Genomic DNA, 24,099 nt, shown 5'->3' on the forward strand with positions numbered 1-24,099 from the left:
CACAATGAATGTCGGAGACACGCTTCGCCGGTACGCCATGCTGCCCATAATACAGTATTTTCTTTCTTTTTGCTCCTGGTCGCGGTGGGTATCCATCTCTTTTTCTCCCTGAGGTATCATGTCATACGTGGGGTACGACTTCCACTCGAGCAGACGCAGACTCGACAAACCCTGCAGTAGAAATCCGATCCCCGTCCTAAATCACCCAGCGATAACTGGCATACCGCCCAGCCGTCTCACTCTTCCGAATAATCTTCACCACCTGCCCCCTCCGGAGACCCAGATACCTTGCCACAGGATCCGACACCTGTATGCGCGGCAATTGCGACTCCTTCAGGCGGTACCGCTCCAGCAGACGGGCCTTCTCCTCCGGACTGAGGAGCACATGCTTGGGGACCAGTTCGTGGCGGGTGATGTTGACCAGCAGATCCTGCTCCTGGAAGTGCTCGCAGATGCGGCCGGGGATGCCCGACAGTAAACGCACAGCCGAGGGCGAGATGGGCGTTTGCGTGATGAAGATGCCGGTGTGGTAGTTGTTCTCGTCGATGAAGTGGTTGAAGGTCCGCACTTGCTTGGTGCCCACGGCTGTCGAGTCGGGGCAGAAGTCTACGTAGATCAGGCCGCAGTCGGGCTGGGGGTCGGGGTTGGATTTGCTGGGGAGGGGTGTATATTTCTGTTTCATGAGCTCCGTGGGCCGCGCGGAGGTTTTCATCTTGTTGCGACTAGGACGGGGGCAGGGTGGATTAGCGGGTGCCTTTTGTTGCGTCTTCTTTGGATGGATGGGTGCATACTCAGGATATCCCAGTGGATCGGAGAATTTGTCCTTGAACTGGTCCAGTGTGATCTTCAGTTCACCCTCTGTGATTTCATAGCCCTGCGTGCCGAATCGCAATAGTCAGCTTTGATCAAGGGCAGTCGGTGGTTGTAGTGCCTACCCGGTCGACCAGCAGCTCCAGCACTGTCTTCCAGGTGCGCCAGAGACGGATCATCTCCGTATTGGCAGCATCTGCATTCTGCGACGCAATATCTCCATCCATGGTCGCGGTGGTGGAGGGTGGGTGTGAAGGGGGAAAAAGGTGAGCGGCAGGCGTGTTACAGAACAAAAATCGACTGGCGGGAACATTTAATTCTGCCCGTCCATTAGTTAAGCGGAGAACCAGGCCGAATCATCGAAAGGGGAATGGCCTCGCCGGTATTATTATTTTTCGCTGTCCCGTCTTCGTTTCTTTCCTCCCTGTGTTCCTTTCTTTATTTCTCTCTTCTTTTGAAATAATTTTTTGGGTTTCTTTCACAATGGCTGCTGTCGCTGCTGCTGATGTCCCTGCCTCAGAGGCTCGGGTCAAGCCGTCCAAGCCCGATGAGGAGGCCTACAAGGCCAGTCTCGCACAGGCAGAAAAGGAGCACACGGCTGCTCAGGAGAAGCTGGTATGATCATCCACTGTCACTGATGGTCTCATCATATTTTGAGCCATCAATTCCACTCCCATCACTCATGCCCTCACTCGGGACGGTGTGCCCTCGTGGTCGGGTGGCCGCAGTTTTTGCCCGGTCGAGTCAATGGCTAACAAATTCTTCTTAGGCCGCCGTCAAAGCCAAGCTGGAAGGTGCCAAACCCAACAACCAGGACTCCCCCGTCGCCAAGAAGCAGCAGGAACTCCGGACCGAACTGTCGGCGATCCGCCAGAAGCAACAGGGTTTCAAATCCTCGCGGTCCAGCACCCTGGAGAAGATCAATGCGATCGAGTCCACTCTGAAGGCCCGCATTGCGGAGCAGAACAACTCGCGCGGCAAGATGTCGTTCAAGAGCGTCGACGACATCGACCGGGAAATCGCCCGTCTGGAGAAGCAAGTCGACTCGGGCACCCTGCGGCTGGTGGACGAGCGCAAGGCCCTGTCGGACATCTCGAACATGCGCAAGCAGCGCAAGAGCTTTGCGGGACTGGATGAGGCCCAGAAGGGCATCAATGACCTCAAGGCCCAGATCGCCGAGCTCAAGAAGACCCTGGACAACCCGGAGTCCAAGGCCCTGAGCGACAAGTACACCGAGATCCAGAAGCAGCTGGATGCCATTAAGGCCGACCAGGACGGCGTGTTCAAGAACCTCAACTCGCTCCGCGATGAGCGCACCAAGCTGCGCAACGAGCAGCAGCAGAAGTTCGCGGCTATCCGCACCATCAAGGACAACTACTACAAAGCCCGCCGTGCCTACAAGGAGTACGAGGATGAGGCCTGGCGCGTTCGTCGTGAGCGCCAGAAGGCCGAGCGGGATGCCTTTGAGCGCGAGAAGCGCAAGAAGGTCGCTGATAAGAAGCTGGAGGAGGCCTCGCACCCGGCTTTCTCGGATGAGATCCTGACCGCGCACGGTCTGATCCGCCACTTCGACCCGGCGTACAACTTCTCCGCGCTCGGTCTGGATGACAAGAAGGACCAGGGCAGCAACTTCCGCGCCGAGGTCGGCCGCAAGGTGGACGACTCTGGTCTGAAGGGCGTGCGGGTTGTGCGCAAGGAGGAGCGCGAGGAGGACTACTTCGCCGGCACCGGCGGCAAGAAGGGCAAGAAGGGGAAGAAGGGTGGCGCCGCGGCTGCTGCTCCCGAGGCGGCCAAGTTCAACATGAATGTCGGCATCATCGAGGAGTTCGCCAAGGTCAAGGTCGATCCGCCCATGAACCAGGCCGACGTGCCCGCCGTCGTGGAGAAGCTTGCTGCGAAGATCCAGGAGTGGAAGAAGAACCAGGCCAGCAAGACTGAGGAGGTAATTAAGCCATTGTTTCCTACCCGCTTCCATTTTTGCGTTTGCTAATTCTATGCACAGAACATCAAGAAGGCCAAGGAGGAGATCACCCGCCTGGAGGAGGAAGAGGCCAAGATCGCCAGCGAGCCCAACGGCCGCGCCACCGATGATGCGAAGAAGCCCGCGGTCAAGAACGGCGTGAACGGTGCCCCGACGGCCGAGGCCGAGCTGGCGCAGGAGAAGGACGCGGTGGCTGATGCTGCGGAGGAACTGAAGAAGGCCTCGCTCGAGGACCAGGCATAGTCTGTCTATAGCATGGACACTCTGTATTTTCGTGTTTGCGCGCCTGTGCATTATTCCATATTCCGGATTGTCTCATACGTGGACCGTTGCGACTTAAAAAGTCTCGCCTCAGCGAATGTGTCATATTCCAATCTATAGCTTTCTTATCATCCTCCCAACCGACCTGCCTCTCGCAGTATAGAAATTGGTGCCTCAGGCACCAATTTTCAGGCACCAACTCTTACTTATCCGGATCCCCGGACTGCCCAGTTGACGCGTCACCTGCTGTCACTTCTCGGCGTTCTCGGCGCTTCCCGGTTTCACCTCTTGCCGCCCTTGCGTTTCTTCTCGAAACCTTCGATCTCTCACTCGCTTCCACCTCCTCTATTCTCTCGTATCATATATACCAGCTCCGAGCTCCAGCTGTGCAAGGACCACGCCTTGACGCCCCACAATTCTCGGATCTGCACGGCAGGATTGACAGCTTCGCTCGCAGCTCCACATCCTTTCTATAGCTATACCAACATGTCTTTCAACAAGCCGGTATGTGCACACCACATCCTTGCAATGACCTCCCTTCATAAATATCTCATCCATTCCGCCGCGAAATCAATAATCAGTTAGACTAATACCCATGAACACCTCAGACCAGCCCACCCCCTTCCTACCAAGGGACTGGCGCTTACGGCCAACAAGGCGGCGCCGCGAACGACTACTACGCGCAACAGCAGCAGCAGCAGCAGCAGCAGCAGCCGTATGGAGGTTATCCCCAGCAGGACTACAATTATGGTGCCCAGCAGCAGATGGGCGGCGGCTATTATCAGCCTCAAGGTCAGCCCATGTACTATCCGCAGCAGCCGGGATATCCACCACAACAGGGATACCCGCCACAACAGGGATACTACGCCGATGGGAACCGCGGGAACTCCGGTGCTGGTGGTATTTGCGCGGGCATCATGGCTGCCCTGGCTTGTTGCTGCTGCTTGGATATCTTATTCTAGGTAGCGTCGTCGGCATCCATCCTGCTTGACCTGGAAACGGGTTGGCTGTTTTTCGGCTAGGCGTGGCGGCTTCATAGATATTCCTATGCGTGTGTGTTGCACTGTGAGATAGGAGGGATGGATTCGGACGTTGCTGTGGAAAATCTAGAGCCGGTGCTGGGTTTGGGTTCGGGATTGTTTTTGGGCTAATGGCGTTCGTGTTTTGTTTTTGGTGTTGCTTGGAATGGTGGTTTATTGGTGTCTTCTTTTGTTGCTATTTATCCTTCCTTTGTTGGTCTGCTGTGCTTATTCTTAATATACATACGGGACTTGTTCATTTCGTTTCTGTGTAGTTACTTTCCCACCTGTCACAAATCCTTAGATGGATGGTGCTAACTAATAGTTATCAAGGTCTGACCCAATACCATCCCGCAGTTGCTAACCATGGGCTCTACTGGTGAATCACCACTGGACGGTCACTGCCGGCCCAGCATAATCCTTTCGTCCCTTGGTCATGTATATCACGAGACTGATGATGAAGACAGCTCCAAAATATAACCACACTCCAATTAAAGTTGTCCAGCGTCACTGAGGTATTACTTGGCCACAGTGAAGAGAACAGCGCGAAATAGCAATATACCAGCCTGATCACGTTCACAGCCAATCCCCATCGTCCCATATCCCATCGACGAGGTGGAAGGGTATCAGGATGCCAAATCTTCCGGTAGATAATACAGCTAATCGAGATAATGTCTGTGGACATAAGCGCGGCCACATTGAGAGAGATAATGGCATTGATTGCAGTTGCGGATCCGATGTTGATGAGAGAAAGCGCACAGCCCGTGCCCTATACGGCGCAGCTCCGATCAGTCTTATAGTGGTCACTTTAGGTGGAAACCCCTTATCCTGTTAGTATTTAGCGGTCCCAATGGCTGTATTTTGGAACATTCTCCGTGACTAGAAGAGAGAGAAAATGCGTTCTTATGTGGAGAACGAGATAAAGGAAGTAATAATGCAGAATACTAGCTAGAAGACGTCCTTGTCGATACAACCTCTTCACACCTGTTTTGCGTATTTAGACACGAATGCCGAGACTTCCCGCATAAATCCCTTGGGGTTTTCTTCCGCAATGTAATGAGCAGAATCTTCCACCGTCGCAACCTGTATATGACCACCATAAACCTCGGCCACCATATCCCTGGCCTCAGAAGCATGCCGACTTTCCGCACCACTTAAAATAAGCACAGGCCGCATACACTTGCCTTTCAGACGTAGCAATTCGACATTTTCTCTGGCATCCTCTTCAAAAGCTCGATATACTTCAAAGGCACACCGAAGGGCTCCCGGTTGCGAATATTGCGAGGTGTAATACTCGAGGTCAGAAAGTGATATGGCGTTAGCGTTAAAACTTTGCTTCGAGAAAAAATGATTCAGGTACATCTTTTCCCTCCCACTGACAAGTGATGGTGCCAAGTCGTCAGGCGCGCAATGGAATATGAAATGGAACTGCTCCGGCATCCTTTTGTTTGATTCGTAGGTAGAAGTTCCGGGAAGCGGGCATTCGCCCCAGATAACACTCGCTACATGTTGCGGATACAGTGAAACATAAGCATGTGCGATCATGCCACCGATGTCATGGCCGACCAGATGAATTTCGGACGTAATGCCAAGATGGTCATGAACAAGGGTGAATAGATCTCGAGCCATCGTTGACTTTCTGAAATCGTGAGATGGATGCGACGATTGTCCAGCCCCGCGGTAGTCTGGAACTATTACACGGAAACCTTTATCAGCAAGTGGCTGTATCACATGCCGGAATTGGTATGAGGTTTGGGGGAATCCGTGGATTAGGACTATGACTCCCTTCGACGGCGATGTGGCTGGCGGTTCGCAGTCGATGTAGCTGATCCGGATCAACTGGGAATCATCCTCAGAGGTTTTGATCCAAGCATTGTGCTTTTTCCAATTGGGAGGGGAAATATTGAACTGGTTATCACTATGATTCATGGCTAATGATTCCGTAGTCCAAAATTTAGTAGAACAGAAAGAAGCAAACTGGCTTCATAAAACAACCACAATATATAGTTACTGCTCGATAGTTAACTATTCGTAGGTGGATTTATAATCACTTCTTATATAAACATTCCATTGTTGAGCCGGATCCATATGACAGAGTAACTATGATATCATAAATCAAGTTTTGCCTGAATAGAACACCGCGTAGATAGAGAGACTTTACGAGTATATGCCCTCGATGATAGGCGGGACGGAGATAATTTCCTGATGCATTGAATTTGGCAGGGTCTGCCCCCTTTGGCTATCGAGAGTTACGCGAAACCGTAGTAGACATCAATAAAGACTATGCGGAATGGAGGTTACGACAATCCAAATAGTGTAGCGTCTTACTGAAAGAAGTCTGTTTTCAATAGATCGCATATCATATATAGTTTCAGTATCTCGAGTGAAGAAGATAAACCAAATGTACCTCAGAAGACTCATATCATAACAAGACCCAGATACATCAAAATCATCACGCATAGCATAGCAAAGCAGAGCGGAGTATAAAAGCACAAAATGGGTATCAGTAAACTCCGATCCTAGCCAAAAAAAAAACAAAAACACCACTAATACAGAGAATCACCGATACCGACTGGCATACGAGCTCCCACCTCCATACTCGCGGGGATCAACACTGCGATAAGCACCCCTCCCACTCGAATTGCGCTGGTGCCTCCTCGGCACAGTGGATACCGACGAAACCACCGAGGATTCTTCTTCAACAACCTCCACGAGATCATTCTCATCTGTAGTCGTCGTAGCAGTGACGGACTCCTCGACAACAATGCGATCCGAGTCCCGCTCGCGACGGTATCGTGACGACAGCGGCCGGCGACTATCGCGCTCCTCAACCACCTCGACGACATCGCTGCGGCGCCGACGGCTGGATGGACGGCTTGAGGATAGCGTTCCGTGCCGGCTGCGTATGACGATCTCTTCGTCGACGGATAAGCCTCCGTCTCGCGCGAAGCCGCTGGGATTCAGGGCAATGATGATTAGGTAGAGGAGGAGGACGAAGCCGCCCACGCTGCCGAGGACTATTCCGACCACTGTTCCGGGAGATGTGTTCGAGTTTTGCTGGCCGTAGGTGCTCGGGATCGAGATTGTGGTATACCGGCGTTGGTTGGCGCTTGAAGAGGGGGAGGCGATGAGCTCTTCGCGTTTGAGGGGGAGGGAGAGCGGCGCTGCTTTTTCGGAGGATAGGTCCCCCGCGGGAGGAATTATGGGGTCCATTTTGCTTTTTTGGAGCGAAGAAAGTGGTTTGGGTTTTGTAGAAGTGAGGTCGATGGTTGCCTGGGGAACTTCGGCTGATGGAGGTTGGGCGGAACTCCGATGGCGATGCGTTGGTGGGAGGTGGGAGGTGGATTCAGCAGTCGATCATGGATGAAAATGAGAATGAAGGACAGCAGTCGTGACCCGAGAAGGGCATGGTAGTTAAAACAAAACAAAAAACAAGGCGAGACAAGGGAGGAGGAAAGAGGAAAGTAAGTGCAAGGAGAGGCTGGGATGATCGGCGCTAGTAGTAGTTCCTGTGATTATCGATAAACAAACAAGCCCTAAGTATACGGGATAACCACACCACACTTCTTCTTGATTCACCACTACCACCACTAGCTATTATATACACCAATCAATAATAGGTAGATAATTAATATGCACCCGCTCGCTTCTCCCACTTCGGCTGCTCAACCGACTGCACCTTGCCCATGCCGGTCAGCACCGGCGTGGTGTTCACCAGCTCGAAACTCTCCAGGTTCGCACCGTTCGACTCCTGCGCCCACAGCGTCAAGGCCACCCAGTTGGTACCACGGTAGTTAAGTATGCCCTCTGGAACAGGGTAGCTCGTCTGGGGCCCGATGTTGTTCACATACTTGCCAAACTGGTATCCGTTGACAAACAGCTGGGCACGATACGCGGACTGCGTGGTGGAGGAGTTGCCGAAGTTGAAGTACAGAGGAATATCATAGCCCGACGGCAGATCTAGATCGAAGCTAGCACTGTAGAAGCGGATACCAGGCTCCGATAGACCTTCCAGTGGACTGCCAGAGTTCCATCGCTGCGATGGCGGCTGGGGCTGGTGGAAGCCCTGGCGTTCGGCGTACATCCCGCCCTCGTTTAGCGGGCCACGCACCTGATCGCGGTAATCCTCGCCGCCGAGGTTGCCAGACATCTTCCAGGTGATGGAGCTGGCCGGGCGGCCGGACAGGGCGTAGTCCAAGATTCCGCGGGGGTCTTTCATCTCGTCCGAGCCGACCTCGTTCTCCTCCAGACCCATGTTATCGACGACCACTGTGATCACGTAGGACTTGCCGGCTTGGAGCTTGGGTAGCGAGTATGTGGAATTGTAGTCCGAGTAGACGCTCGTTCCAGCCCACGAGCCGACGTAATTCTCGTTCAGCCAGACGGAATGGCCGTACGCCAAGCCGCCCTGGGTGTGCACCGAGAAGCTGTCCTCCGTGCCGGTGGCAACGAAGTGGCCGCGATAGACCAGAGTGCCTACATTGAAGCCATAGTCGCACGAGTAGAGCGAGGTCGGCGTCATGAGTGGGTTGACACTGTTTCTGGTGAAGGGCTGGTTCGCCGCCGGCCAAGCCGAGTCGTCGTACGAGTTTTGGATCTCGGGGAGCGAGTCAATGTACTTCCAGTCGAGATCCTTGAGGGTCGGGATCTTGAGCTTAGGTGCCGAGTACTCGACATTGGTGGACCAGATGCCGTTCTTGTCAACTTTGACATGAGCCTTTTGCCCGTTGATCACCAGGTTCTTGGCCTTAGATGGAGCACCAATCACTTCAATAGGAGTAGTGGCGTTGAAGTCCGCAGTGATATGGAGATCACTGCCTTGCAGATAAGCATTCCGCACGAGATAGCCGGCCTTGATGATGATCGACGAGGCAGTGGTGGTCTTGGAGCTGTAGCCGGGGGTTGTGCCTTGGGCTGGGAGCTCCGGAACCCAGTAGTTGAAGGCGGAGTTTCGGTCTATTAATTACATTAGCTGTGAATCAACAACTCGCATAGCCTTGAAAGAGACTTACCAAGGAGGAAGATCTTCAGGTCGCCCACCTGGACAATTTGACGAGTGGGCGAAACATCCCATCCAATGATGACGGATTTACTATTTTGCTTGGACGCAATCTTGGACTCAGAGCCCTCGAGGACTGACATCTTCCCATCCACAGCAACCTCCAACTCATGATGCTCATCAGCACCACCGTACAGAACGAGAACCTTGTGGTCAGCGAACTGCTTCCAGGTGAAGATTTCAGCCGTCGAGTAGATGATATTCGTGCCGGCCACATCGTAGTCAACAACATGAATCTTCGAGTCACGGCCATTGAGGCTAAGGTTGCTGTCACCGAGTTGCGGGATGGTCAATTGGCCAGCGCTTGTAGGGACCTTGAGCTTGTACTGGTCGGACGACTCGCTGGAGTAGTCGGTGTGTCTAATCACGAAGAACGACGTATCCGAGCCGTTGCTTCCAATCAGAGGCGTCACCGTCAAAGCGGCATTGTTCGTGTACGTGGTCGTGGTGAGGTTTCGGGGCTCCGTCAGAAGGTATGCCGGAGACACTTTCATGAAATTTCCAATCAGCTTGAGCTCGCTGTACTTCTCCCGGGTGATGTTGCGCGACTCGGCAATCGCGGAGCCGTAGTCATAGGACGAATAGCCACCAGGATGGCCCAGGTTGCCCCAGTTGGAACCACCAAAGATCTGTAAAAGTCAGGAGCTGGCCGTGGACACGGAAAAAGCTGGGTATCTCCATACCATGTACAGATTCATGATAGCAACGCGGAAACTGAAGTTGTTCTTGTAGAACACTCTCTCAAATTCGCTGTTCAGAAGCTCGGAGCAGGCGAAAAATCCATCGCCACCCCATGGATCAAACGAGCCACCTTGGAACTATAACCCCATTAGGCAAGCTTACTCCAAAAACAAAAGACGACGACATACCTCATTGATTGAATACGGGGTCGAGGGGCTCTGCTCCATGTGCAGGGTGTAGTAGTCCGTGGGGAGGTCACCAGAGGGCCAGGTGGTGGGGTTCGCACAGTCAAACCCAAGGGGATAGCCATCATGGCCGTAGATATCGACCGCACCAAGGCCGCTGCCAGGAACATTGTGGCCGCCGGGGTAGGCATCGTTACTGATGAGAGGCACGACGATGCCGGCATTGCGAGCCTGGTCCTCAACATACTGCATGTACGCGCCATTAGGGAAATCAACGCCACAGCAGGAGCTGGAGTACTCGTTTTCAGGCTGGTAGAGGATGACCGGGCCGCCGTTGGTGATCTGCGCTTTGGCAATTGTCGAAGCGACGTTAGAGACGTAGCTAGAACCATAAGTAAGCAGCTGCAAACAGCTGGGGATGCGAGCATGGAACAAACATACTTGTCGGTGGCCTTCAGATACGCCGTCTGGTTGGTCCGCAGAGTGGCATTCACGCGTTGAAGCCATCCCGGGAACCCACCACCAGAAGCTTCGGCATTGATGTACGGGCCCGGGCGAGCCAGGAGATAAATACCCGCCTCCTTGGCCGCTTCGAAGAAGGGCTCCAAATCGAACACGCCCTCAGCACGGTAGTGGCCCGATTTACCTTCCAGCAGAGCCCAGTGGGTATAGAACGAAACGCAGTTGAACCCCAGAGCCTTGACCTTCTGGAAGATATCAATCCACAAGGACGGAACGGGTAGTCTGCGGATGATTCATGTCAAAAACATTTTGCTCCCAATCGAAGTTAGAGACCGCTCATACCGGAATGGATGAACTTCACCGCTGAAGATCATGAGTCTCTCGCCATTGATAAACAGCGAGTTCTCGTCCCAAGTCACCTAGACACATACAACCGCTGCGTCAGTATAGTTCCGACATGCCGCAAGGGACGAGGCCGAAACGTACGTGTTTCTGCAACAGAGCCCTCTTCGCCGGGTCCGAATGCTCTCTGATCGTAAAGCCATTGAGATTATGGGTAAGTGCAGCACCCGCTGCCTGAGCCGCCAGACAGGCAACAGCCCAAGTAGACAAGAGCTTCATTTTTTCTTTCTTTTCCCTCGGACAACGACAAACAAGGGATCGTCGGGGGCGGGGGGAGAAGAATGAGGGACGGATCCCTACCACTAATTTATAGATCGGTCCGGAGAGAACAAGCAATATGGGAGATGCAGGCCGGTCCCTGCACAAGAATTCATTTCATCATCTCATCATCGACAGGGGCATGAGGCGGGGGCGCGTCTCCCAACGCACCCACCAGTCGCTGCGTGCCGATGATGTCGAGTGTCGCAGGGGATGTGGACCTGCGCCAGCTCACTCGGGGCAATTACACTGAAGATCCCCCAGCGGCGAGGCTGTCTGGGGAGCGGGGAGCCCACTGCGATTTTTCCACTTATTGCAGGTCGTGCACGGTTATCAGGTTCTGGTCTTTTCGTCGGTGTTTGTTTCAACCGAGTTCATGTTGCTACGCTCTGTCGGTCCTCGCCAGGCCCCCCCCCCCAGTTGCTAGAGTTCACCAGCATGGCTATACATAGCATCCCTCTCCAATCTTGCCGGATACTGTAACCATGTCAGTGGACATGGCCTGAATGAAGAATAATCAAGACGAAACCCATCAATCTCCTGCGGGGTCACAATGACCTGATCAAAGTCGGCAAAGAAACTTGATCAAGACGCCGGGCAGGTGGCTGAATTTACCCGGTGCACTAGCTAGGTCATCCACTTCAGAGCTCCATCCAATCCCCCACTATGTAGGCCGAGTATGTATGCCGACGATTCTCCGACCCAAAAACAACCGCATGCAGATCGCTCCACCAAGCGGAATCGGGTAGATTATGTTATGAAAGAGCCGGCGATTCGGGGAATTATCCATGCAGAAGAAAGTAAGTACTTTTTTTTTAATACATTGACCACCATCAGTCATCGTAAATAATTGTAAAAGAAAACATCTGGAAAATCCAAGTTCAATGGCTAGACCGTTGTGTTGAAACGGTCCTCTTCGTCGCCTGCCTTTGTCCACGTCTCCCGCGTGTCAACTTGCTCCTGCTCATCCTCGGCCAGCTGGACATTCTCATGCATCATCGCGACGTCCTCGGCTTCGACGGCCGGCTCGAGAGTGGGAGTCTCAACCGCCGACGTGTCTGGGGTCGAGATGTTACCCTCACGTTGCATCTTCAGCGTGCTGTTGATGAGAGGCGTGTCGTCATTGAAAAGACGCAGCAGCATGGCCCGGCGCTCCTCTTTGGGCAACATGAGGTTCAACGAGTGCAGAGACCGCCACAGGGGCAGCACCATCCGCTCACTAGATCCCGATTAGTACAATTAGAATTGAACTCCAAGAATGAAAAGACCTACCTGATGCCATCCTCAGCGTCGCTGGCTTCAATGCGCAGAATGCTGCATCCCATGGGAATGTCCTTGACCTGCTCACCGATCTCACCGAGAGCCCTCCAGCCATCGTCATCCACCTTCGGGAACATCTCCACGAGCAGCCGGTGCAGAGTAGGCTTCTTGGTCAGCGTGATGGTTCGAGCGGGGCCTAGCGAAGCCTCTATGATGCGCAGCCCGTCTGTCTGGATGCGCCACCGGCACACATTCTCCCGCTGTGCGTCTTGCTTCACAAACATTTTCACACCGCAATGCACGAACTTCATGCCCTGGCGCTCATTATGTGTAAGAATGTCGCGCGCCAAGGCACTGGTGTAGTAGACCGTCTTCGTCGGAATTCCTTGGGCGTTGCGGACCATAAAGCGGTCTCGGGGGAACCGCTCGGATAATTGATAGAACTCGTAGATGGGCAGAAGCACCTCATGGTTGGGGTCGAGATACTTGAACGGCTCCTCCTGCTGCGGGCCCCTCTTTTCAAGGGTTTCTCTGTTGATGCTGTCGCAGCGGTTGCAGTAGCAGTGGGCGTCGAGTCCCCAGGCGTATCAACATGCTCAGTTTCGACTGTATAGGCAGGCCGATGAATGGGCCGGTCTCCAATCAGAACCTCCGTGCCGTCATCAAGCTTGGTTTTCTTAGCCGGGACCTCATCTTCGAGGTTGTCGTCTCCCACCCGCTTCGCCGAGGTAACAGTATTCGAAGCGTCAAGGGTCGCGGAGTATGGAAGCTGGTGCGAGGACTCGGCGACGGTTGCGTTCTTCGAAGCTTCTTCCTGCGCTTCCTGGTCGGGAACAACAAGATCATCCAGTGCCTGTAGCTTCTCCAGAGGACGCCCATTTCCGTTCTTGTTCTTGTCAAGCTCAGCAGCGAGGGCCGCCACTGATGCCTTCGGGATGACATTGCTGTTCTCCGACTTGGCCTTGATCTCGGAGGTCTTCTCGAGAACCGTGATGAAGAATCCACCGGTATCCTGCATGTGAGGGTAGATACGGATGCACCGTTCGAGCGGCAGGTCAGCCGTCTCTCCCGTCGGTGCGAACATGCCCTCGGCGAGTCTTCCCAGACCCTCAATGCCTTCTTTCTCTCTGTGCTCCTCAACCTCTTTCCAGCTGTTCCAAATACGACCTTCACGGTCCATCACCTTCCAATTCCGCAGGCCGGAAGCCCTCTTTAACCCGGGCAGCTCCTGGCTGCAGTCGATGATTTTCACATTCGCTCCACCGCCGCAGCGCTCAATTGCACTGGCGACCACAGCCTCGTTCTCGACGGGGTTCATACTACACGTAGAGTAGACAACCCGACCGCCAACCTTGAGCATCTGCAGGGCGCGAACCAGAATCCGAGCCTGGGTGGCGTACAATCCCAGGGCGTTGGCCGGGATCCACTCTTTCCAGACACTGATATTCTTCCGAGCAGTACCGTCTCCAGAGCAAGGAACATCAGCCAGGATGCGGTCAAACTTCAAGTATCTGTTCTTCTGCTTATTGCCATCCTCCGCAGGCAGCTGCGGCAGCTTGATGGACGGATACATCGTAGCATCGTGGTTCGTGACAATCAGATTCGCCGAGCTCAGTCGCTTCAACTGGTGGATCAGCATATGAGCCCGCTTGCTGTCGCTGTCATTAGCGATCAACAGCCCAGTGCTGCGGCCGTCATCATCCAGTCCCTCCGGGCCCAAGGGCTCCGGACCAGCATTGCCGCTCTCCAATTGCTCCCGGACCTGCAAGATAGAATCCTCCTCACCAGCATGGATCATTTCCATAAGCTGCGCGGACTTGCTTCCCGGTGCGGCGCACATATCCAACACCGTCATCCCGGGCCGCACATCGATGAGCAGCGGAGGAATCATACTGACAACCTCCTGGCGGCTGATGTTCCCGACGTCCGTCTCGGCGACAAGGAACTTCTGGAAAGCGGAAAATGGCGCGAACCGTCGCACCACATTCTTCGGGGTGGTCATCGACCACGCGAGCTGGTCCGGGTACCATGAGACTGGGCGCGGCGGCTCGACAAACTCGCCCTCGTACTGGATCGAAGTGATCTTGGGAATATAGAAATCCTTGAGACGCTGCTGGACGGCGAGCGCATGTCTGTAATTGTTGCAAACCTCAATTAGCTTCATTGTCTGGAAAACAATTATCCACGTGTGGAAGGTGTGGTACAAGAGACATACCCTCGCGAGCCCGTAAAGCGGAAGCTGTTAGGGAGATCTCTTCGCATGGTAGTCCAGAATTGCTCCCGCTCCTCCTCCGGAATAATGCCCGGCTCATTGTAATAGCGCTCGAGCTTCTCGTTGCTCTTAGGGATATCTTGGTAGGCCGAAGGCTTGCGCACCCCACCGCCACCACGGCCACCGCCCTGTGAGAAAGATGGTTAGTACTTGTTGACAATTAGTTAATAGTTCCGCATCTCACTTTTTTGCCGCCTCGTTTGCCCATGGTGTTCAAAGCTGAAGACTGGTGCAGTTGTGTAGCGCAGACAAAATTATCAAACCAGATCGGAGCTGGTTCGGCCCGTGCTTAGCTAATCGTTACCGAATCGGGCTAAGCGGCTTAGAGACGAGTATGAGATGAAATAACCATTATTCTCTCCGACATCAACACCCCAAATCTCACAATTCTTCTTGTCTGCAACTGCGATAACGCTCGCGAATTACAAACTGATTTTTATTTTGCCGCTATCTCAGAACTACCGGCATCGATTCATCATGTCCACATCGGACATCTCCTTCACAAGCCTGGGCTTAGTAGTCCTCGACGAGATCCGAGTCGCAGATCAAACCCCTTTAACAAATGTAGTCGGGGGCTCTGGAGCCTACGGTTAGTTTGCAGTCTTTTGTATCACGACATAAATCTCCACTGACATTGGAGCCAACCACATCCTACATATGCAGCTACACTCGGAGCTCGATTATTTCTTTCCCCTCCACAGAGCCGCTCAATAGGCTGGCCGATCCATATTGGAAATGACTTTCCTGTATCTGTGCAACATTGCCTGGAGAGCTGGGGTACGACGTTGTTTATAGAGAAAGAGACGGATAAGCCATCAACTCGGGGTTTACTCGCGTACGAAGATACAACATTTGGACGTATGATTCACCATTGCCTACTACAAGTCTTGATTGCTGTTGATGAATTCGTACTAACTTACTAATCTCCTAGCCAAGGATTTCAAGTACACTACACCCGTCCTCGCAGTTCAAGACAGCAGCATAGCGAGCACGGCACTTCTGGGTTCAAAAGTGTTTCACTATCTCCAGGCTCCGCACGATATCATATCTCGCATCGAGAGTCTTCTTGCTCTTCGTCATAAGGCAAGTATTACGAACCGCCCTCTGATAATCTGGGAACCTGCGCCCCCGTCCTGTCAGCCCGAGAACCTACAAACATGTCTAGAAGCCGCAGCGCTGGTCGACGTGTTTTCTCCAAATCACCTAGAATTAGCCGCTTTCTTTGGAGAATCACTCTCACCATCATCTTCGGCTTCAGCTTCAGCTTCGGACAAATATCCAGAAAAGGATAAAACTAAAACCAGAATCGACGAATTGGCATTGAAATTTGTGGATAGCGGTGTTGGTCCGTCCAGAAACGGGCTTGTGCTCATCAGAGCTGGAGAGCATGGATGTCTACTTCGATCACGCACTCTTCCTTCTCCGATGTGGTTTCCCCCGTTTTATGACCTCAGTTCCGACTCCAGGCCGCAAAAGCAGCATGCGAAGGTAATTGATCCAACCGGAGCCGGGAATGCCTTCCTCGGTGCATTTGCGGTGGGCTATGTCAAGACGGATGGAAGCGTCGTTGAAGCTGCGTGTTATGGTTCTGTGGGTGCATCTTTTGCTTTGGAGCAAGTAGGTATGCCGAAGAAGACCGAGGAAGGAGGCGAAGAGCTGTGGAATGGGGTTACTGCGTTTTCGAGGTTGAGGGAGTACATGTCTAGAAGTAGGGTAGATGTCAGATGAGCACAACGGAATTGAAGCTACGTTCCTATTATGGAAGATGAAATAGTATCAACAAAGGAAAGAATCCAATTCCCAACAGGAGAACTAACTCGACAAAAGAAACAGTCTGCTGTCCCTCCTTTCGGAGAACAGAACAGACGATATAAAGCTCTACTGTGGTACAACCAATTAACTGCTATTTCACACAGGTTGGGATCTAACAACAATCTCCAAGGGCAATGATTGATAATACATTCAAACACAGACACAAAAACCACCAACCACCTCTCTGGTGGCAAGCAGTCCAGTCAGTCATCTTTCACACGCAGGACAAGAATCAAATCACGACAGCATGCGGGTCATGTCGTTACGGATGCGCTGGTAGTCGAGGACACCTTCGATGCTGCCAACGGCGCTCATGGCGAGGTCCTGATCCCACAGCTTGCGGGTGGCGAAGTCCATGACGTCCTTCTCAGAGATCTGGCCAACGGCGCGCTCGATGTCCTCGGGGCTGAGGCGGCGGCCGGTGGTGATGATCTGGCGGCCGATGTCCTCGGCAACGGCAGTGGTGCCGTCCAGAGACAGGAGGATGGAGGCCTTGAGCTGGGCCTTGGCGCGCTCAACCTCGGCGGAGGTGACGTTGTTGCAGAGGCGGGACCACTCGCGGAGCGTGAAGTGGACCAGATCATCCAGCTGGGTCAGGTTCTCCGAGACCAGGTAGATACCCCAGAGACTGTTGGTTGCAATATTAGCAGCAACTTCAAAATTTGAGATGGCGAGAAACTTACCCAGTGTCGCTGTAGCTGGTGGAAAAGCTCATGAAGCTGTTGGCAAGGTTGTGGTTGTTGACGTGGGCGCTGAGCTTGCTGCCGAGGAAAGGCGACTGGCCCATGGCACGGTCCCAGTTGCCGACGATGGCCTGAGTGACCAGGGCAGTGAAGTAGTCATCATCCTTCCAGCTGACACCCTCGACGGCCAGAGCAATGTGAGCGGAGCCGATAGTGTCATCACGCAGACGGACCTCGGAGCCAATGAACTCGGGGGTGCGCTTCTGCTCGGCAGTGAGAGCCTGGGCCGCGGAGGTCGGGGCCTTGCTGGGGAGAGCGCCGAAGTGCTGCTCAGCCAGACGCACAAGCTGCTCGTGAGGGATGCCACCGGAACCGACCAGGACCATGCGGTCGGCAGTGTAGTTGGTCTTGATGTAGTCGGTCAGGTTGTCCCGAGAGATGGTCTGGATGTTCTCCTTGGGGCCGAGGATGGTGCGGCCCAGGGGCTGGTTCTGGAACGCGGTGGCGTGCAGGTGGTCGAAGACAACCTCCTCGAGCTGCTTGTCAACCTCCTCCTGCTCGCGCAGAATCACGTCGCGCTCCCGCTCGATGGCGGCGGGCTCCAGCTTGGAGTTCTGGAGGATGTCGGCGAGGATGTCGACGGCCTTGGGGACGTCGGCGTTGAAAGACTTGGCGTAGTAGACGGTGTTTTCACGCTGCGGGTGCCATTAGTACCTTATGAGGGGGACTGGTTTGGGTATTCTGGCCATACCGAGGTGTAGGCGTTGAGGTGAGCGCCCATGTTCTCGATCTCGAGTTCCAATTGGTGCTGCGACCGCTTGTTGGTGCCCTGTAAGACATGTCAGATACACCATTCGCGGTGGGAGGTTCGTAGGATCCGACCTTGAAGGCAAGGTGCTCGAGGAAGTGCGCAGTGCCGTTGGTCTTGTCAGTCTCTGCCCGGCTACCGGCATCGATCCACACGCCGACGGTGGAGGTCTGGGCCCATGGGGAGTGCTCAGTGGCGATCTAAGTTGTGTTAACGAGATTGTCATGCCATTGAGATGGCGTGCGGGGGGACACACGGTGAAACCGTTGGAGAGGGTCGTCGACTGGGTGGTGGACGGCAACGCAACGGGCGACGCAAAGCCTCGCTTGACGGGCTGGATGGACTTCAGAGCCGCACGGCTCCGCAGAGCCTGGTTGAGGTTGAAAGCGAGGCGGCGGGAAGCCATTGTGTGGGAGATGGCAGGAAGGAGAGGGTGGGAGGGAAGGGAGAGATGGAAAGAGCGATTGAGTAATGGGGTGAGTTGAAGTTCGGAAGGCAAATTGTTCGCAGCCAATCATGTGACCCCCATTATACTTGTCTTTCCGATTACTTCCTACTTCTGCTTTCCGTCCTGTCGAGGACTCAACAATTCGTTTATATGATAACCCTACTGTATAAACCCGCTGGCAAACTGCTGAATATTCTCCAGCATCCCTATATCCGCCGCAAAACCCAGCTGGAACGCCCGCGCCGTGTCAAACTGCGGCGTCCACGACTGCACGATCTTATCCGTCGCCGCATCGTACTTCTCCTCCACGAGGGCCCGTCTCTCCTTGCCCCCCACCACCTCCAACGCATCCAGCATCTCCTGCACACTAACCTTCAAGCCCGGGAGGTTAACAGACCGCGACTCCCCAAAGGCCTCCTTCGGTACATCACGCGCATGAAGCAAGTTCTTGACAATTGTATGCGGCGAGCAGATCCACATCTCCGTCTCCTTAGCGACGGGGAGGATCGCCTTCTTGCCATGGAAGGGTTCGCGGATGATATCACTCGCAAAACTGCTCGCCGCCTGGGTAGGCTTGCCCGCTCGCACTGTGACGGTAGGGAGACGCACGCAACGGCCGTCGAGAAAACTGCGGCGCGAGTAGTCATTCAGTAGGGTCTCAATGATCAGTTTCTGGGAACCGTAGGACGACGATGGCACGGGCGCGAAGTTGGACTCGTTGATAAGGAAGCCGGGTGGTGCGGGCCCGTAGACGGCCAGCGACGAGGTGAAGACTACCTTCACGCCGAGCATAGTGGCGCGCAGCCGGTCGAGGATGTACCGTGTTGCGTCGAGGTTGACCCGCACGCCGAGCTCGAAGTTCGCCTCTGAGCCGCTGGACATGATCCCATGTAGGATGTAGACGGTCTCGTAGGGATGCGAGGCGTGGATCAGCTCGTCGACCTCTTTGGGGACGGTTAAGTCGGCGCGCACGCGCTTCAACCGGCTTGCGTGTTGTGTCGCTGACTCTGGAATGGCTGGTTCGACGACGTCGGTTATGGTCACGGTGGTCGAGGCTGGGGTGTTGGCCAGAAGGGCAGAGGCCAGTTCCTGACCGACGTAGCCGCCGGCGCCAGTGATGAGAATCGACATGTCGGTGTAAGGGAGGGTGTGGAAGTGATACCGTATACTAAATTAATTGACGGAGAAATGAACGATCCCGCGCCTTTATAGTTCCTTCGTCCTTGCGGGGTTGGCCGAGAGGTCCAATGCCCCCACGCTTTCTCTCCATCATTTCGTATCCACCGATTCCGAGTTGGGAGTCGTGGTCGGTGGGAATTCCGATACCCGACTGGCCCCGGAGGTGGATGATGAAGGACACGGCGCAAGTCCGAGGGTTCAACACAGATGTGTGGGACTAATTCTTTTTACTCAACTTTACTTCTGAAGAAGTAACTAACAGCCAGTACGGTCTCTCATATTCTAGACGGCGTAGACGACGGACACATTCCAGCGTGTAGATTTCAATCAGAACAGAGACCTAAATTTTTGCGACGAACCAACAGATAAGAAAAGAAAAAGTACATGGGCAAGAAACCTGTCGGACAGAAAACACTGGACGCCGAGAGAAGAAAGCATAAATGAAATAGACATGAGAAACAGCCAACCCGTATTTATGCAGACCGCTTGTAAAGACCGGCGACGATACAGTGATCACGCTCGAACGGTTCCAGGGTCAGCTGCTCCTTGGGCTTGATCTTCTCCTCACGCATCTTCTGGACCTCACGGGCGAAGACAACCTCGGGCTTAGCCGTGGAGTCAATGCAGTTGGCCTTGATGGAGACGATGACACCACCCTCGGCCTTGAGGAACATGTGGGCGTTCAGGCCCACGATACGAGCCTGGTCGGGCTGGGCCACGTCGGCGAAGATGACATCGACCATGGGCACGAGCATGCGGTAGCGGAGCGGGTGACGGGCGTCCTCGACGATGGGGATGACGTTGGTGCGGTGCGTCGCCATGCCGATCAGATCACGACCGGATCGGTGAGAGAACTCGACCGCGTAGACGTTACCAGTCGGGCCAACGATATCGGCGACGTGGCTGACAGAGGTACCCGAGGCAGCACCCAGGTACAGCACCTTCGCGCCGGGCTTCATGTAAATGTCGTCCAGACCACCCAGGATACCGGCCGCCAACTTGCTGCGGAACGGGTTCCACACGCGGTATTCCACCTTGGTGACAGCGCCGTCCTCAGCGGGCGACTCGACCGAGATGCGCTTCTCGCCGTAGACGGCCTCGCCAGGGGTCAGGTTCTTGGAGACGAGCAGATCCTCCTTACCACCACGGGCGACGAATACACCGGCGTGACGGTGGGGTTCCTATACAATGGGTGTGTGGTTAGCGACTATTTTTTTTCTTGTCGTCGAAAATCCAGCACTTACAATGATAACCTTCGCACCACCCCGAGCACCACTCGCGCCGCCACGGCCTCCACGAGGAGCACCACGACCACCGCGGCCGCCACGACCAGGGGGGCCACCACGACCACCACGACCACCGCCGCGGCCGCCAAAGCCACCTCGGTCTCCAAAGCCACCTGAGAAGAAGAAAAAACCAACGGTCAGCACACCAATCTCCTTCAATTGCGTCCGCAGACAAGACATTGCATGGTCATTGAGCCGGTAATCTTCGCCAGCGACAAATGCCCATACGTCGAACTGCTGCAGAAATCGACTGGGTAAAACAAACCTCGACCACCACGGCTTCCACCACGACCGCCACCACGTCCAGGGGGGCCACCACGGCCTCGAGGAGTAAAGGCCATTATTGTTGTGTATGAAGAATAATGTCTGTCGAAGGAGCTGGGTCACGCAGCTGGGAGGGTTGAATGGACTGCGAGCTCTGTCTGGAGTGTCGGCGTCGTTGCTGCGGCCGAGATTTTTTTTGCTTCGAAAATCAGAACAACGCTAGCCTGACATGGTTAGTGTTTTTTGCTTTCTTCTGTTCGTGCTGAGTCATGATGGTCACATGACATGTTGAGCCCTTTCCTTTTACGAAGAAGAAAGAAATTCGTAAATTATTCAAATACTACTAACTAACTATAGCCTCCCCTTCTATATACAGAGCACACAAAGACAGACTAAGATGATCCAAAGAAGTAGTAGTTGGCCGAGTATTGCATGGTAAACGCAGACGGCATGCCTTTGCACGTCGTGGGCGGGTTGCCGCCAGCCGTGTTGACCCGGTAGACACTCTTGTAGTTGCCCACCGTACCAGTGGTCGCAGAGAGATAGAGCCACACAACGGCTCCATACTCGCCCTTGAACGCATCCGAGGGCGGGTTGATCGAATCCTGCTTCTTGGTCATGGCGATGCCGTACTGCTTGCTGGTGGAGGTGTCGAGGTTGAACTCCGGGGTGGTGGAGTCGTAGAAGAAGTGGTGGCCCATCAGGTCGATGTTGGCCGGTGGGAGAGCGGTGTACTCAAAATCCGGCAGCGGAATGTTGTATGCGATGTTGGGCAGCATCTCCATCAGGTCAGGGAAGTTAGCTGCGATGCAGGTGGCGTTGTACAGGTTAGCGAGGGCGCCGATGGACACCGGGATGGAATTCTCGGTCGAGTCTGCACAGGTGTAGTTCTAGGAAATACGACTGTTAGTGCGCGACTTTCGAGGATGTTGAGTAAATGACATACCTGTGTGCCTCGTCCAAGCGCAACGTACATTGGTGAGAGGCCAGTGGGACTCGGGAGGCCAGACGCATAAGAGGGTAGCGTGACTGCGGACGGGTTGCAAGCCATGGACGGGCTGGACTGATGTTTGGCGTTATTGATGTGCTCGCTCACTTTGCTGTAGAATTCAGCCAGATTCTCTGAGTAATTGTAGATATCGTCGAAGAAGCGGGTCGGCTGAGCCAGGGAGACTGCCGCGAGGCAGACGAGGAGAGATGGCAGACGCATGGTGGTGACTTTTGGAGGGCAATATGTTCAATGGGTAAAGTAAAGGAGATAAAGGAGGTATTATGTTCGTTAGCTTAAGGCTGTCCAGCAGATCCGAGAAAGAAAGGAGTGAAAGTGAACAGCGTATGAAGGAGAGATAGACATCGCAATCGGACTAGGGAATGACGGGTAAATATAGAGATGCGATCCTTCAGTCCAAGCTCAAAGGTCGAACTCGAAACATCTATAAACAGGATGCTGGCGGCTGCAGGGCGCTAGCAGGGATGCTGTCTGGGCACAGCAACATGATTGGCACGGGGCCGGCGGTTACTGCAGTCGCACCAGGCCAGACGGCGATGTTATTGGCGCCCGATCAATATGGCAACGCGCTAAGCAAAACAGCGAGTCCTGAGAGGGCGTCTCGCACCGGGGGGGTGTTGCTAGGGGGAAATTCTCCGGACTATTAATAAATCTGACTGCTCTGCCATGTGGATTCGGCGGTTACCTGGTGCTAACTAAAGGAGTTGCGTGCCGAACTCATGGTCCTATCAGGGTTCGCGGAAATTCGATCAAAATAGATGTTCTTCTCTGCTTATGGGACAGCATCGGTTGCAGCTACCCTGGTCCTTTCACTGGTCTGGCTATTATTGCGGGGCGGGCAGACCCATTGGATTCTTTCTTCCCCATTCGGCCTCTCGTTACAAGGCATGGCGCATCACTCACTTCTGGTGCATAGTCCTTAGCGCATACTGGTCATTCTCACTAGGCAGCAGCTGTTTGCTATCTATATCGATCTATATCCAGCCGACATTGGTGAGGAGAAATTCTACCCGAGGAGGCGGCGTCGATATGCCACAGATCTATATCTGGGGACGCTAATGTACCACGCGATCCCACAACCGTGCCAGATATACAGAGAGCCACGGCTTATCTACCCATTATCGATTGGTGTGAAATTGTTGTTTGCGTGTTGTTTGTTGAACAGTGAGGGGTAAGTTACTCTGTGATATATACGTTTCTCGCCCACCTTATGTAGATTCCTCATCCACACAAATAAAATCACTCAATTATCTAACATCTAAACAACTACAGATGAAAGTAGCCTTATTTATTGAATACTAAACAAAGAATAGCTTAATACTCCAAACCACAAATCCTCACGGCTAGTGGTATTATACGCGCTTAGAGCAGTCTAAATTTCCAAGCACCCTGAGGTCCCGCTCATCGGGCCTCTTACTTTCTCCTTTGTTCTTTTTGCTATTTTTACACGGGGAGCCAAGTTATAGGTTTACGCAAGACGAGGGCGAGGGTAGAGGATGGAAACTTTTGTTTTTCTCTTATTTTTTGGATGTGTAGGGCAGGTGCATCGGTGGATTCTGCTTGCTTGATTTGGACGAAGCCAGCCAGGCCTTTTCTGTCTTTTTGGAAATAAATTTTTCTATTTTAATGTCATGTTTATTCAACAATGCATCTTAAGAAATTTACTGGATGCTGTTCAGAGAATATAGTTGTTGCAATTGCTGATCATGACATGGCCTGGCGTTACTTGGAACAGAAGACTTTCGAGCCCAACGATCTACAAAACTAGGTTGGTCAGTTTAATCTCGAGATCTATTCAATCATCTCAATTAGTTCATTTAGCTAGAATCTATCCAAAGGAGGTGGATAGTATCTTGCACTTGTTGATCATGACATACTCCAGCGTCACATCAAACACGAGACGTTTGAGCTTTGAGCTAGACATCAAACCCATCCAGTTATTTGCTAGAAAAAGTAAATG

General features: G+C 53.5%; 12 protein-coding genes across 12 annotated transcripts; 3 read left to right on the plus strand and 9 right to left on the minus strand.

Annotated features, from left to right (window-relative positions):
• Positions 1-196: 196 nt before the first annotated feature.
• Positions 197-1,037, minus strand: N7510_001157 (DNA-directed RNA polymerase core subunit RPB5; the record flags this gene model as incomplete). Its single annotated transcript, XM_056973084.1, has 2 exons — positions 197-874; positions 936-1,037. 2 exons carry the CDS (start codon positions 1,035-1,037, stop codon positions 197-199), a joined length of 780 nt encoding a protein of 259 aa, XP_056838201.1.
• A 256-nt stretch (positions 1,038-1,293) lies between these two features.
• bfr1 (putative nuclear segregation protein (Bfr1)) lies at positions 1,294-2,800 on the plus strand (the record flags this gene model as incomplete). The annotated part of the gene is made up of 2 exons (XM_056973085.1): positions 1,294-1,425; positions 1,580-2,800. 2 exons carry the CDS (start codon positions 1,294-1,296, stop codon positions 2,798-2,800), a joined length of 1,353 nt encoding a protein of 450 aa, XP_056838202.1.
• A 780-nt stretch (positions 2,801-3,580) lies between these two features.
• Positions 3,581-4,014, plus strand: N7510_001159 (uncharacterized protein; the record flags this gene model as incomplete). Its single annotated transcript, XM_056973086.1, has 2 exons — positions 3,581-3,632; positions 3,686-4,014. 2 exons carry the CDS (start codon positions 3,581-3,583, stop codon positions 4,012-4,014), a joined length of 381 nt encoding a protein of 126 aa, XP_056838203.1.
• A 1,035-nt stretch (positions 4,015-5,049) lies between these two features.
• On the minus strand, positions 5,050-6,000 carry N7510_001160 (alpha/beta fold hydrolase; the record flags this gene model as incomplete). Its single annotated transcript, XM_056973087.1, has 1 exon — positions 5,050-6,000. One exon carries the CDS (start codon positions 5,998-6,000, stop codon positions 5,050-5,052), a length of 951 nt encoding a protein of 316 aa, XP_056838204.1.
• A 630-nt stretch (positions 6,001-6,630) lies between these two features.
• N7510_001161 (uncharacterized protein) lies at positions 6,631-7,284 on the minus strand (the record flags this gene model as incomplete). Its single annotated transcript, XM_056973088.1, has 1 exon — positions 6,631-7,284. The coding sequence occupies one exon, from the start codon at positions 7,282-7,284 to the stop codon at positions 6,631-6,633; it is 654 nt and encodes a 217-aa protein (XP_056838205.1).
• Positions 7,285-7,699: 415 nt separating this feature from the next.
• Positions 7,700-11,079, minus strand: N7510_001162 (glycoside hydrolase family 35 protein; the record flags this gene model as incomplete). Its single annotated transcript, XM_056973089.1, has 7 exons — positions 7,700-9,027; positions 9,084-9,759; positions 9,814-9,948; positions 10,000-10,378; positions 10,438-10,740; positions 10,801-10,877; positions 10,945-11,079. The coding sequence occupies 7 exons, from the start codon at positions 11,077-11,079 to the stop codon at positions 7,700-7,702; spliced, it is 3,033 nt and encodes a 1,010-aa protein (XP_056838206.1).
• Positions 11,080-12,006: 927 nt separating this feature from the next.
• N7510_001163 (tRNA (cytosine-C5-)-methyltransferase) lies at positions 12,007-14,858 on the minus strand (the record flags this gene model as incomplete). The annotated part of the gene is made up of 5 exons (XM_056973090.1): positions 12,007-12,337; positions 12,391-12,893; positions 12,971-14,510; positions 14,594-14,778; positions 14,835-14,858. 5 exons carry the CDS (start codon positions 14,856-14,858, stop codon positions 12,007-12,009), a joined length of 2,583 nt encoding a protein of 860 aa, XP_056838207.1.
• Positions 14,859-15,127: 269 nt separating this feature from the next.
• N7510_001164 (uncharacterized protein) lies at positions 15,128-16,378 on the plus strand (the record flags this gene model as incomplete). Its single annotated transcript, XM_056973091.1, has 3 exons — positions 15,128-15,239; positions 15,446-15,508; positions 15,582-16,378. 3 exons carry the CDS (start codon positions 15,128-15,130, stop codon positions 16,376-16,378), a joined length of 972 nt encoding a protein of 323 aa, XP_056838208.1.
• Positions 16,379-16,699: 321 nt separating this feature from the next.
• Positions 16,700-18,359, minus strand: N7510_001165 (mitochondrial processing peptidase; the record flags this gene model as incomplete). The annotated part of the gene is made up of 5 exons (XM_056973092.1): positions 16,700-17,090; positions 17,146-17,840; positions 17,897-17,974; positions 18,028-18,153; positions 18,210-18,359. 5 exons carry the CDS (start codon positions 18,357-18,359, stop codon positions 16,700-16,702), a joined length of 1,440 nt encoding a protein of 479 aa, XP_056838209.1.
• Positions 18,360-18,560: 201 nt separating this feature from the next.
• Positions 18,561-19,532, minus strand: N7510_001166 (SDR family oxidoreductase; the record flags this gene model as incomplete). Its single annotated transcript, XM_056973093.1, has 1 exon — positions 18,561-19,532. One exon carries the CDS (start codon positions 19,530-19,532, stop codon positions 18,561-18,563), a length of 972 nt encoding a protein of 323 aa, XP_056838210.1.
• Positions 19,533-20,053: 521 nt separating this feature from the next.
• N7510_001167 (rRNA 2'-O-methyltransferase fibrillarin family protein) lies at positions 20,054-21,046 on the minus strand (the record flags this gene model as incomplete). Its single annotated transcript, XM_056973094.1, has 2 exons — positions 20,054-20,761; positions 20,825-21,046. The coding sequence occupies 2 exons, from the start codon at positions 21,044-21,046 to the stop codon at positions 20,054-20,056; spliced, it is 930 nt and encodes a 309-aa protein (XP_056838211.1).
• A 476-nt stretch (positions 21,047-21,522) lies between these two features.
• Positions 21,523-22,340, minus strand: N7510_001168 (uncharacterized protein; the record flags this gene model as incomplete). Its single annotated transcript, XM_056973095.1, has 2 exons — positions 21,523-22,020; positions 22,077-22,340. 2 exons carry the CDS (start codon positions 22,338-22,340, stop codon positions 21,523-21,525), a joined length of 762 nt encoding a protein of 253 aa, XP_056838212.1.
• Between the last annotated feature and the right edge of the window lie 1,759 nt (positions 22,341-24,099).

Source organism: Penicillium lagena (assembly GCF_028827675.1).
Source record: "Penicillium lagena strain IBT 129212 chromosome Unknown utg000001l_segment0_segment0, whole genome shotgun sequence".
NCBI classification, from domain to species: domain Eukaryota; kingdom Fungi; phylum Ascomycota; class Eurotiomycetes; order Eurotiales; family Aspergillaceae; genus Penicillium; species Penicillium lagena.